General features: G+C 29.8%; 3 protein-coding genes across 6 annotated transcripts in view; 2 read left to right on the top strand and 1 right to left on the bottom strand.

The window, feature by feature from the left end:
- The first annotated feature begins 591 nt into the window (after positions 1-591).
- Positions 592-7841, top strand: LOC108762677 (eukaryotic translation initiation factor 2-alpha kinase 1). 4 transcript variants are annotated; one of them, XM_018509786.1, is made up of 10 exons: positions 593-976; positions 1062-1240; positions 2356-2538; positions 2632-2794; positions 4166-4542; positions 4633-4904; positions 6609-6785; positions 6877-7032; positions 7122-7253; positions 7499-7841. In XM_018509786.1, exons 1-10 carry the CDS (start codon positions 861-863, stop codon positions 7733-7735), a joined length of 1992 nt encoding a protein of 663 aa, XP_018365288.1. In that variant the 5' UTR covers positions 593-860; the 3' UTR covers positions 7736-7841. The 4 variants fall into 4 exon arrangements, with proteins under 4 accessions (XP_018365287.1, XP_018365288.1, XP_018365289.1 ...); XM_018509785.1 differs by having other exon boundaries at positions 592-976; positions 4166-4904; XM_018509787.1 differs by having other exon boundaries at positions 902-976; positions 1045-1240; positions 4166-4904.
- Positions 7842-9270: 1429 nt separating this feature from the next.
- LOC108762671 (deleted in autism protein 1 homolog) lies at positions 9271-10876 on the bottom strand. The gene is made up of 4 exons (XM_018509775.1): positions 10274-10876; positions 9817-10114; positions 9603-9736; positions 9271-9489 (listed from the first exon to the last, which is right to left on the bottom strand). The coding sequence occupies exons 1-4, from the start codon at positions 10874-10876 to the stop codon at positions 9271-9273; spliced, it is 1254 nt and encodes a 417-aa protein (XP_018365277.1).
- A 1279-nt stretch (positions 10877-12155) lies between these two features.
- The window catches only part of phtf (putative homeodomain transcription factor), a 6800-nt gene continuing 5039 nt past the window's right edge, over positions 12156-13916 (top strand). Inside the window, exons 1-2 of the mRNA XM_018509783.1 lie at positions 12156-12648; positions 12819-12958. Of these exons, the coding sequence (XP_018365285.1) occupies positions 12602-12648; positions 12819-12958 (187 nt within the window). The 5' untranslated portion in view covers positions 12156-12601. The remainder of the gene's footprint in view (positions 12649-12818; positions 12959-13916) is intronic.

The raw sequence follows: 13916 nt of genomic DNA on the forward strand, positions 1-13916 counted from the left end.
GGTTATTGTGTTGAAAATTGCAAAAACCGCAGCGAAATAGACTGAAATTTTAAATAACCGTGTGTCATGTAGCCAAAATGGCGGCAGTTCGTGGTACTTTGTTAATCTAGTGACTTTGCAGGAATCAAACTTATCACGCCACCTATGTGCGTTTTCCTCTGTACGTCAGTTAATTTATCGACTGTCGATAATGATATTACCGTTGATATTAACTGTAAATAAAATTTCGCATTTACAGGCTACATTTAAAAACGTATATCTTTTTCGAGGAAAATTTTACTCAAAATATACAGTATATGTAACGTATACTATATTATATTTAGTAAAATTTTTTTTCGAGAAGCATTTTAGAATGCAGTTTTAAAAATAAGCTAAAAAAATTTAATTTAATTTAATTAATTTTAATGTAAATATAATTCATTTTAATTTTAATTAATTTAATATAATGTTTTCTTTATACAAACGCCTTATCTAATTTTGCGAATTCTGTTTGACAGCATTTATTTTAGTAACATCCATAATTATTAACTGATGTTATAAAACTGAGTTCAATTATCATTTCATCAGACGTCATTATATAGTTAATTACGGATGTTACTAAATAAAATTGATGGTGACGTATACATGCAGTCCAATCAGTCCAATAGCAGCCTTGTGTAATTTCTTAAATCTCAGGATTAAACAGGATTAAGGATCAAGAATTTAGTAAGATCGAACTAATAACTGCGCGTCTGACTTGATCTGACTTATCAAACCAGCTCTGTGTGCCTAGTAGCCTAGTGCGCGTGACAAGAAGATTAACGAATACTTCCAGAACGTTCGAACGTTCAAATCTTTCTTCCCGTACTTATCTTGGCGCAATGTCGAAATTCACGGATTCGCGCATCACATCGCCTCGGTGTTCGCGGATTTTAGCGTCCGTTCGTCTGGTTGAACGTTGTTTGGACGTGGTGGCTGAGACAGGATTTCAGGGAAGGTAGGCAAGTGCGCGAAACATGTACAGAGTGGTACAGAGCATGTTAACCGCCAATCGTCGATTTACAGCGTTTACAGTTCGGCAGGTGGAATCGGTGGAATCTCGGAGCTGTCAGTCAGTGTCGTCCACGTCAGTCCGCTCTCGTCGGCGTTATGGAGCGCAAAAGAAGGGAATTGGAATCCTCCGATTGTGGAATGACGGAGAATACGGAGCAGACAAATCATCCTTGGAATGCTCTGACGACCATAACCACGTTTGACCAGGGTATACATATATATGTATAATGCTATCTATATTGTGCTATCAATCTGGCGCTCTTTTTCGAACATTTGATGTAATAATTATCTGCCGAAATGTAGGCTCAAGTGACTTTTATGTTCGGAATGTTTAAATATTCAAAATGTATTATCTTGAAATGTTTACGAAATATGGAAAATAGATTTTAATACATAAAAAATTTTCTAACAATAAGTAAAAATTTTAAGTTTTTAATGTACAATCTTTTTTAAAATGACAAATTCATTTCAGTGCGAAAGAAAAGATATCTTATACAAATGTTTATTGATAATTTTTGAGTTTTTTTCTAATTTTTTTGCCATAGTAATAGGTACATAATATGTTGCATCATTCTTTATATTTAAGAATTTGAATGAACATTTTTGTAATTTTTAAATTAAGAAAAATTTTTTAATTATCAATAGACACAAAATTTTGTGTGATAAGTCATTACTCAAGTAACAAACTATTTCTCATTTTTACATCAAAATAATGTTAAAGAAGTCATTTTGCCGTTAAAATGACATTAAAGACTTATTTAAACTACGAAATATCCGCTTGCTACATGCAGAGAATACTAATGCAGAGAAAACTTTAGAGTTCGCTTTTTTAAGTCTATGTTACTGTAATATACCATTGTTCTATAATTGTATTATAATAACGTATATTTAAAATAAAGCAAACTCTGAAGTATTAGTTATATTTAATTAAATTAAAAACTAAATAAAACTTTATAGATTTTAAAAGATTTTCATTATTTAGTAAATTAAATACTACTCTATTGGCTACCTGGTAGAATTTACCCATAACAAAATGCATTGATGTTTCCGAAGCATCTTAAAACTTGAATCGAAGCTAGAGATGATCATTTCGGAAAAAAATCATTATTTTTAACATTTAATAAGGTATAACAAAACTTAACTGTAATACTGCAGAGTTTATATTTTTATAAATACACGCTATTAATGATTTAATGAACACAACTTTGTGGTCACATTTTTTGACATACATTGCATCATTTTCATTAACATTTAAATGGACATTCTTGTAATTTCCTAAAACTGGGATACATATCTGAAATTTACAAATCTTGATTTGTTTAGGCTCAAGTAACAACATGAGGTCAACGTTTTGTCTGGACAATATTAATAAAAATGAAAACAGATCAATTGCGCCACGAGAACAGCAAATAACTCAATCCACTGGCATCTTAATTGAATCACTCCTACGACAATTATGCAATCTGTTAGAAGAGGATAAAGTTCGCAGAAATAAATTATATTATAGTATAATCCTTCTGTCTTTAAACATTACTATTAACATGTAAAAATATTCCTATTAAGACATTTGTTTTGTACACAACAATATTTGTTTTATAGCAATTTGTGATAAACTACACCAATTGCAATTAATTAACGACACCTATAATACGCCAGAATTCGAAATGCTAAGAGGACAATATCAACATGCTTTGTATCACATGCTTACAGTCGCTCGTGGTGAGCTTAAAAGTGAAAATGCTCTGTCTATATCTATACCAAGGTATTACATCATTTTATACAATATGTCTTTTTAAATCTTGTAATATGTTCTTTGACAAAAAATGTTACGCACAGATGTAGACATTGGGATTGTTTTCTCGATAACGGGATCAACACGACTTCGACACGTCGAACTTTTCTCGTAGTTCAACAATTACAATTAGATCGACGAGAAAAGTAAATCAAGAAAAATAAATCTATTTTTGGTTAAAGCAGATCTTAGTGCTTAAATATTTCAAAAGGAATTAATTCATTAATAATTAATAAGGAGCATATATAAGCCTGCACTGGGTGTCAATGTGAAAAACGTTAGTTATTTAAAACGTCGATTTAATAATAATACATAATTATATTCGTTAGACGTTTCGACTAAATTAATATTTTTTCGATGAATTAATATTTATATTCAATTCTCTGCAAATTGCGTGCCAAAATCTTTTGCGGTCTTGAAATGCAATATAAACAGAACTAGTTGTAATATCACGTATTAAATTGATAAGCAATTTAATAATTTTTATTACTATTCAGCCTTTTAATTAGCTGTGGAATAAACATCCTCTTATAGGTTTAAATTCGATTGCCAGTGAGACACAACGGATCAAGTTAATTAATTTATCGTTACGATGTCTTCATATTTGCGCTGAAGATGGTAAAGTTTACCTGTAAGTGGCCGAGTTTGTTACATATATGATGTCGTACAATTTTTTGAATTTACATCTTCTAATGGTGACAAATTAAATGTTTTTTTCGATATCTAATTTTATGCGCACTGATCACAGCGCCGATTCCTATAGCTTTTTTCCCAGAGTTTTTTAAATATTAATTTTTTATGCTAATAAGCACTTTAAAAGGATATTAATAACTTGATTTAATCTAAGCATCTTAAAACTATAAATAATTTAATTCATTGTGAATAGTGAGGATATCCACACAGAATACAGGAGATTTGAATTCGGATCCCGGCCGATAAACTTATTTACAGTTCTTAAGATGCTTAAATTAGTATCAAATTTTTAATATTTTAAGAGGCTTATTAGTTTTAAAAATTATTGCTTGTCAATTTAATATATGATATTACATATTACTAGTCTAATTCTGTTCAATGATTGTGTTTCAAGCTCTAAAAAGATTTTGGTGCATAGTTTGTAGAATTGGACATGTATATAAATTCACTCTGAAATATTTAAGAAGTAAGATCTGCTTTAACTGATTTTTTTCTCATAGATCTTGTTGAGAAAAAATGGAAAGTCCTGTATCATTTCGCCATATTTTTATTTATTTTATTTTATTTTAAATAATAGTCTAGACCTGTGCGCATTTTTTTACGAAGAGTGTATTATAACGTCACATTGATATTCACATTCTTACGCAGATTCATAACACCGAAATTCCGTTATCGCGACGAATTTCGCGAAATATGCTTCATTGCTCGTGGAGGCTTTGGTGAAGTTTATAAAGCACAACATCGTCTCGACGGCATCGAATATGCGATTAAAAAAATATTTATGCCCGTTGATCATATAGAGACTATCAAGCAGCAACTAAATGAAGTATGGACATTGGCTAAATTAAAGCATACTAATATTGTTTCCTACAATGCGGCTTGGATGGAACCGTTGTCATTGCCTAATATTTCGTCATCTACAGATCGAAAATCATACAGGTCATCACATGGATCGAAATACTATCGAAAAGAAACCAAGTCATATAGTTCGCAGTCCATCAACAATTTATTCGATAACAAAAATGGTGTGAATTTTAATAATAGTAAAATATGTCTCAATGAGCAAAATATATTACCTGATACTAAAGCATCTTCTACCATTGATATGTATATAGATAAAAAGAAAAAGCAAAATAAGATATATGGGAATTGGGAAAATAGTGATAGTATTTTTAATCGCAGCACTATTAGTCAAAGATTTGAGGAACTTAATTTGTCGGTTAACACCACAGGAGAGGAAATTGTTGAGAAAAGTGACATAGAAGAATGTACTAACGAATCTTATTCAGACGTAGTGTCTTTTCGAAATAGCAATAAAAATCTAGATCAAACAATTGCAGACATAGAATCTACTAGTCAAGAAATATGTATGTACGCTTCTAAAAAAGTAAGTATATAAACGTAATTAGGAAATATGTATCAGCTCCTTTTTGCAAAGCAAATTTAAAAAAAAAAGCGACCAGAAAATAGCAATAACATAATAACTTTTTTATTACTTCATTAATATAAAGAATAACATTTTTGACCTTTACTTGGTCTTCATCAATTCTTATATGTAACAAATTGAAATCAAAATTATTCTGAATAACTAACGAGAATGAAACAGCAATAAATTAATAATTATAATAAGAGACTGTGTAAATTTTAACAACTTATAATGTACATCAATAAATAAAAATTGAACAATACGTCAATTATTAAAATGAAGATAATTGATCGGTGTTCATTCATCAGTTAGAAACGAGAATCTTGTTAAGTCCATAGTAAAACAATGTAGGAATCCGTTCAAATATTTGAAACATTAATTACACAGCACAATAAAAAATCATTTTTGAAGAGCAACTCAAAGCAGAATAGGTGTTTCTTATAGATTTCGGGTCGCTGAATTCGAATTCATAAGCTGTCTTACTCCATAACTTCAGTTTTTTAGTTAATCGAGAAAAATAATGAAATATCTTTAAAAATTAAAACATTGTAGAAAGAGTAAAAGTAAATATGACATTAAAATGTGGTCATTTATATGTATTTTGACAAATTAAACAAAGGATATGAAATAAAAAAACACAAAGGATAAGAAATAAAAAATTTTGCTTTATTAATGCCAGGAAATTGAAAAAAAATTACACCATTGTAGTTTTGTAAGATCGAATTTTTTTCCATTGAAAGATCTTCGAATTGATTTCCTCTTGTGACTTCTTTTTGTTTCTCTCTTTAAATCCCAACAAAAATCTGACATCATATGTTTATCCCAAACACCTTGATAACGTTTTTCCATGTCTTTGATATCTTGATGGAATCTGCGTTCTCATATTAACTACTTCCCTGAAAATCTTGGAGATTTCAGCAAAGAACAAGGAGAAAGATTCCATCAAGACATTAAAGACATGGAAAAACGTTATCAAGGTGTTTGGGATAAACGTATGATGTCAGATTTTTGTTGGGATTTAAAGAGGGAAACAAAAAGTAGTCGCAATAGGAAATCAATACGAAGATCTTTCAATGAAAAAAAAAATTTGATCTTACAAAACTACAATGGTGTAATTTTTTTTCAATTTCCTGGCATTAATAAAACGAAATTTTTTTGTTGCTTGACTCTCACTAGCCTAATTTAGTCATACTTTTAATTTGTTTTGAATTTGAGAGTCCGAATACAATTATTACTTATTGTGAAATTTTTTATTTCTTACCTTTTGTTTTTTTTTTATTTCTTACCCTTTGTTTAATTTGTCAAAATACATATAAATAACCACATTTTAATGTCATATTTACTTTTACTCTTTTCACAATGTTTTAATTTTTACAGATTTTTCATCATTTTTCTCGATTAACTAAAAAACTGGAGATGATGGAGCAAAACGGCGAATTCGAATTCAACGACCCAAAATCTATAAGAAACACCTATTCTGCTTTCAGTTGCTCTTCAAAAATTTTTGTTTGTGGTCCTGTGTTACTGTTCAAAACTAGTTTAACTCTTATTATCAGCGCTGCTTATTAAGTATATAAATATTTTGTTTTAAGACAAAAGTGGATATTGAAAATATATTGGTAAATATAATAAATTTTAATATTTGTCATTATTTTGGGTCAACAGAATCGACCGTACGTGATTTTATACATTCAAATGTCTTTGTGTGAACAAACACTCGAGCATTGGCTGCGCAGTAAAATAAGTGTAACACCTGAACCAATAGTTAAAGCAATATTTCAACAGATACTTTGTGGAGTCAACTATATGCATTCCCAAAAAGTTGTACATCACGATATAAAGGTAAAAATGCACATATCTTCATCAACATAACATAAACCTCTTCCGAAATATGATTACATTTTACAGCCAACAATATATTTATATTTTACAGCCAAGTAATATATTTATTTCGACAACCGGACAGCTTCAGATTCAATTAGGTGATTTCGGTTTAGCTTGTCCATTACAAAAAGAAAAGCATCATTCCGTAATTGGTACCCATTTGTACGCAGCACCAGAACAACTGGAGGGAAAGTGTGATCGACAGGTAATTAAAAAAGGAAAAAATACTAATGAATATAAAGTATTACATTTTCGAATATATCTTGCATTATAATATATGTTCTTTTTTTGCAGAGTGATATCTATAGTATAGGAATCGTTCTCACTGAGCTATTAATTCCAATAAAAACTCAAATGGAGTTAATTTCTATAATCAGCTCTTTAAAGAATGATACAGTACCAGAAGCTTTCAAGCGACACAAATGGGTGAGTTTTAAACACACACACACACATATTAAATTATTTATTATATTTTATATTATACATATTTATGTTGATTTTTATTCAGGCTCCTATTCTATATAATTCTTAACAATATCATTATGTTGTCATTGCGCAGCTTTCTTATCATGTACAAAACCTGTGCAAAGACAATGTAACAATATCATTACTGTCATTAAGAATTACAGAATGAGGGCTTAAATCTAAATTGTGTATGTACTTTTACTTAGACACGACTGGTCAAACAAATGGTGCGAAAGGATCCTTCCGAACGACCATCGACAAATCAGCTTCTGAAGGAATTTGATGACGACAAGGATGTAATAATAAATGGATTAAAAGATACTATTGTGGATTTAAAAAATGATAATCGTATTAAAGATGACACAATTCAAGGGCTGCAAGAAGAGATTGCGTTATTAAAGGAAAAAGTTCAGAAACTGTCACCTAGTAATACAACAAAGTAAGCTATTATATAATGCCTAAACTCACATGAAAAAACTTGACATGACGTTAATAAGACTGACAAATATAACAATTTTTGTTCTTGAGTTCCTAGAAAAATAATAATTCACGCACATAGCAAAATAAGATTTTTAAATATTTGGAAACTCGTATTTTAGTTCAACAACTATATATATCTGGAAAAAATATATTTTATAAATTCTTTTATTAATCAATATTATTATATAATATTTATATAATATAAAATATTTATTAATTTTCAAAAGATTTATATAGTATTATAAATTATGGCAATGCAACTAATATACGTATCTAATAAGTATAAAAATGTCTGCCTTAGCTATAAAATTATAATTATTGTAATGGTTTCAAAAGAACTTCTTTAGAATCTGAAAATCCTTATTTGACAGTAGTCGTTTTTTAAACAAATTTTTTAGTAAAAACTGTTTTACTAAAATTTGATATAATTTAAGAGATATTTCTAACATAAATTAAGTAAAAGACAAATTATATTTATTTCGTGAAATAGCTTTACCAAAATTAAGTGAAGGTCAGCACGCTTTCTTGTTGTCCCAGAACGAAATAGAAGGACAGGAAAGAGAACAGAAAATTTTATTTCATAATAGGGTACTATTTAGGACATGTTCAGATTCCCACCTAAATGCTCCTCAGGATCATATCCTTGTTTAACATTTGATGAGCAACAAGAATAAAATGTCACCTGGATGGCATTTGGGAATCTGAACAGCCTTAAAAAATCTCGAAAAAAAAAACAAATTTTGTTTTACCTACAAAGATGGACCATCCTGGTACACGTTTGTTACTTAAACGAATCAGTAACCTTAGGCAATTGTATTATATAATTCAATGTACGTTAAAATAAGGTTGTAAGATATAAATAGTGCCAAATGTCTTAATCGAATATGACGCATATAAAACTATCTTGTAATATAAAGTATTTTTTATTATTATTATTTAGATAATTGTATATATACCTAAACTTTTTCTATATAAATTAAAATATATAAAATATTCTTCTTTTATTTATTAACATTACTTTGCACTGTCTCTAACACAAATAGGATAAAATGGTATAATTTTGAAACGAAATAAGTAAAATTTTAATCCAATTTTCCCAAAGTTTAAGTTTAGTAATCCTCTCATTGTATAGAGGACACTAAAGGATACACAAAAAAGGTAAAATTTGAACTTCGAAAATTGAATTCAAATCTTATTTTATTCAGTATACCATGTTTGAAATTACATTACACACGTTATCCCCTATATCAATTATTATTACAAATATTAATAGATGCCAAAGAAACAAATCAAGCGATATACGAATGTAGTTTTATTCATCTTCAATTTAATTAAAATTACATACCATTTTTATATACAACTTCATTAACATTATTGAAGTAATTTGTAACGTAACATTAAATTGTAAATAAATATCAAAAATATACATACAAGAGTAAGAAAAAATATTCAACACAATAACATTATATTAAAAAATTTCTTACGCTATTGTAACAAGCTACTTTGTGGCATATTCATGTTGAGATATTCCGTCTAAAATCGTATCCAATAATATCTTTAATCGCTGACCAAAAAATATTCTAGAATTAGTAGAACGAGGAACGGCACATTGTTGCAATAAATCCTCAATGTCCGGATATTGCTGCTCAATATTAGTAGGTACATCGTGAAGAAATCCACCAGAAAATGGATTTTTATTTCCTGAATTTAATAGAAGCTGCAATCACACATACACTTTTATAAATATATTTAATATTAATATACAGTGTATATATAAAAAGATACTTAATATATCTGACCATAATTACGTATAAATAAAATAGCAACTACCTGGCAAATTGCATAATAATTGTGGTCACTTAAATGATGATTACAAATATCCTTGGAAGAAAATGCAAAACAATTAGGACAATCGAAGTGTATTGTATTATGTATTTTCTGCCAGTTCTTTGGTTCAACAAATTCTACAAATATCATACAAATGGAGTGTAATATTCACTTGCTTATTTCATAAATGTCTTTATAACAAGAAAATGTTTACTACCTTGAGAAATGTTTTTGTCAACAATAATAATATTCTCTAAATCAATAAATTTTGCTACATTTTCATGGTCAACAGCAATATTATCAGCCGATATATCCGTTAAATAAAAACCAAACATTTCGTTTTTGAAGGTAAACAAATAAGCAGCATTTAAAAGGCTCGAAGCTATTTTTACTCTTTGAATCCAAGATTTGTCATAATAATCAGACAGCGGTAACCCAACATATTCTTCAATAATAATCCGACCGCAAGCTCCGAAATATCTTGGCACAGGCCATCCATTTTCGGCAGATAATATCTAAAAAGAAGCGTTTAGAGATATATATATATATAAAATATATAATTGTAATATATATTCAATCTTTCTCTCTATCAAAAATTAATCTCTAACATTATCTAATAAATCCTATAATCAAAATGAACTATATAATTTTTATATACTTTTATTATAATTTACCTGAAGTATTAAAGGCTCTGGATTTATGGAAACTAATGTCCAGAGGTTAATTAGATATTGTGTGGGATCAATATGTTTATTATTAAGATGAACATTGTAAAATAGATCATCTAAATGTCTAATTGTTGGACAAAGTCTTAATCGACTTGTATCATCCTTGGAAAAATCAGAAGTAATTATTTTTCTAATAAGATTATAAAAATCTGCTTTATATCTGTCTAATGGAACATTAGAGCAGGGATATCCCAAATGGAGTTCATTGCACAGTGTAACATCAAGCGCTTTTAATTCAGAAGAGTGTGCCAATTTTTTAAGGACCACTTTACTTTGATTATACGTTCCAAAGAATATATTTTTAACGCCAAACAAATGAGAAATTATCACATTAACATTATTCCACAGGAGATCTACTTTGTGAATGTTATGACATGCAGAAACGCCATAACACACTGGACACTTCTGTAGCTCAGTCAGCTGTGTTACAGAAGGATATAAATTTTGTAAAATAACGTTGATTCTTAAAGCAAGAATGCAGATACCAATTAATAATAATATTTTCCATTTTTTAAATCTGAAGATGTTATGTATATAATACAGAATCATGAATCAATAATCGTATCCTTCTTTATCTTTTTAATAAAAGCGTCATATTTTACAGGTCCTTTTTGTTATATTATGTCCAGATGATCCAACTGTGTAGGAGCCTCCAATTCTGCCCCAAAATTATATGGCACAGAATGATTCAAACTTGTAACTATTTACTGTTTTTATATTTTTAACGAATCTATAATATTCGTGAGGCTTTTCAAAATATGCATTTTACAGGTTATGTTGTTTCCCGGCTCTTTAAATGCGTAGTCTTCCTTCCATGAGTTTAGGAACACCCTAACATAATTATGCGTAATTGTTAAAGATGTCAGCTGTGCTCGATTTGGTCACTCACGCTTTTTAAGCGCGTGTAATCATTCTGTCTTTATAATTCATTAGACGTAAAACAAGGATGAAAGCATTGAAAGCATTTAAATAGAAAGCAATCAAAAAAAGTTCGTTTGTTTCAATTTCTATACATCACATATTCTACTTAAATCAATTAATTTTAATTTTGGTTTCTCATTTATTTTTTTTTATTTTTCTCTCATTTTAAAGATTAGAAAAAGAGTATATTAAACCTAAATTAAAGTTAATCTATATTGAAATAGCGATTTTGAAATTAAACTAGCATGAATTAACTTAATTGGCGTTTTATAACTTTTCAAGTAATATTTATATACTATACTGTTTTGTTAGTAAAACAATTAATTTTAGAAAAATAGAATAGAATGTAAGAAGAATAAATTATACGGTAATTGAAAAATCTGCAGAAATCAATTCTTAAGTTAATTGTTGATTAATGTCCATTTGTACAAGAATGTAGAGTAATTACTTTAATTTACTCTATCTTTTTTCTCTCTAATACTTAGAACTGAAAAAAGATAAAAAGTGAATTAAACCGAGATTAAAGTTGATTTTAAAGTTAATCTGTATTATATTAGCAGAAATGGACATAAAATTAATCAAAATTTGATCAACTCTCAGATTTTCTTATTCTTTCCCTTTTCAACGCCCCACGGTCCCATCAGTATATTGATTCATGTCGTTTTAAATATAGAAAATATTAAGAATGCATGTATAAAAGGCAGACATAGAATTTCAATTAAATTCCGCAGTAATTAATCCAACTGACAGAATCGCTTAAGAAAAATTTAATTCGTTGTCCTGTCTTTTTTTTTACATTAAACAGCCCAAAACCAACAATTTTATTCATGTTAACAAAATAGTACAGATATTTGATTCTGCCAGCTTCGGTCGGTGACCTACAAACTACATATGTCGGTGTCGCCACCTAAAATCGTTGCTCCATAGTGTTCATTCAAAGGAAATCACGAATAGCGATAACGATATCGCCACCTTTGTCCTTCGTTCGGTATGTCTGGTAATGTCTAAGATCCAAATCGGGCGATTATAAATGCCTCGATGTATGTTCCGTCCACATAGGTTCATGAATTGTGCTTTGTTGTGCGACAAATCGTTCCATCTTGCTGTCAAGTTCGACCTGTCTAAGGTGATAATGCGAAATTAATAAGATCATCCTATTTGTGGACGAATGCTGAATGAGCATGAAAATTTCGACACATCGCACTTGGATACGATGCAATATGATATGACGATGTCACTCTTGACCGTTTTGTAACTGTCCGTGTAAAAAATTTGTGGAAAGTTGTAGTATTCCATTTTTTCGCGAACTGTTGTATTTTCATTGCAACCAAAAAGCATTGTCGCAAGCTGCATATGCTAATGCGTTTAATCCATATGGGTCTTAACGAATTGGTGCATTGGTAAGAAATTGGTCAAATTTGTTTTATTATCTTAAAATTTGATATTTATCAACAATGACTTCCCAAACTGGGATGTTTAATTTGGATGTTAATGTTGATTGGAAAGTAACAACTACAAGGAAATACAGACAGGAATGATAACTAGAATAGTAAGAAGTAAATTTTTTCAGGTATCAAAAAAAGATTGGAACATATGATAAGCAACAATGGGAGAGAACCATAGAACAACATATTCTTGATGGACTTACACATGTTCCAATGAGGACAACAAAACTTAAGACAGAACTGATTGATGTGGATCTCGTTCGTGGTATGCAACAAAGATGTTAACTTACAGCTATATATACATATATATATATATATACATACATATGTATACACAAAATGAATTTATGATAAATTTAATAACCTGCACTTATATTAGATCAGTACACATTAAAGGCTGCTTTATATAAAGTATCTAAATGCAATGGCATAATACGAGGGGCACTATTTATATTTTGAGCCTTGGCAACACTGAGTATTGTCAGATGCCATCGGACGTTTCCACTAGAAAGTTTGACATTTTTGACCATAACTTTCTTCAGAACGTTTTGTTATTTGAGCGCGATTTGTATTGTTTACAGTCACTTGAAAATTGTGTCTCAGCAAAAAAATGGAATTAACTCGTGAAAATTTTCGTGCAATGATTTATTACGACTTTCGACGTGGATTATCGAGACAGGAGTGCATCAATCAACTTACTTCCACTTTTAGCGATAAAGCCCCATCCTTTGCCACTGTGAAACGCTGGTATAACGAATTTAATCGTGGTCGCCGTTCGCTCACCGACGAAAGTCGTGAAGATCGTCCAAAATCAGTTGTTGTGTCAGAAAACATTGATGCTGTGCAAAAACTAATAATGCAAGATCGTCATGTGACATACTGTGAGATTGAGACAACCTTGAGCATTAGTTCCATCAGCATATATGAAATATTTCATAATCATTTAGCCGTGAAAAAGGTTTGTTCTCGTTGGATCCCACATAATCTGACAAAATCTCAAAAAGATGCTTGTGTCGATTGGTACAAACAAATGCTTAAGAAATACAATGGCAGTGCTTCAAAAGACGTGTATAAGATTGTAACAGATGACGAATCATGGATCTATGCGTATGAGCCGGAAACTAAACAGCAGTCGACTGTATGGGTGTTTCAAGATGAACCAAATCCAACAAAAGTTGTTTGCGCTCGAAGCACTTCGAAACAAATGATCGCCTGTTTTTTCG

This window comes from Trachymyrmex cornetzi, unplaced genomic scaffold (genome assembly GCF_001594075.2).
Source record: "Trachymyrmex cornetzi isolate Tcor2-1 unplaced genomic scaffold, Tcor1.1 scaffold316, whole genome shotgun sequence".
NCBI classification, from domain to species: domain Eukaryota; kingdom Metazoa; phylum Arthropoda; class Insecta; order Hymenoptera; family Formicidae; genus Trachymyrmex; species Trachymyrmex cornetzi.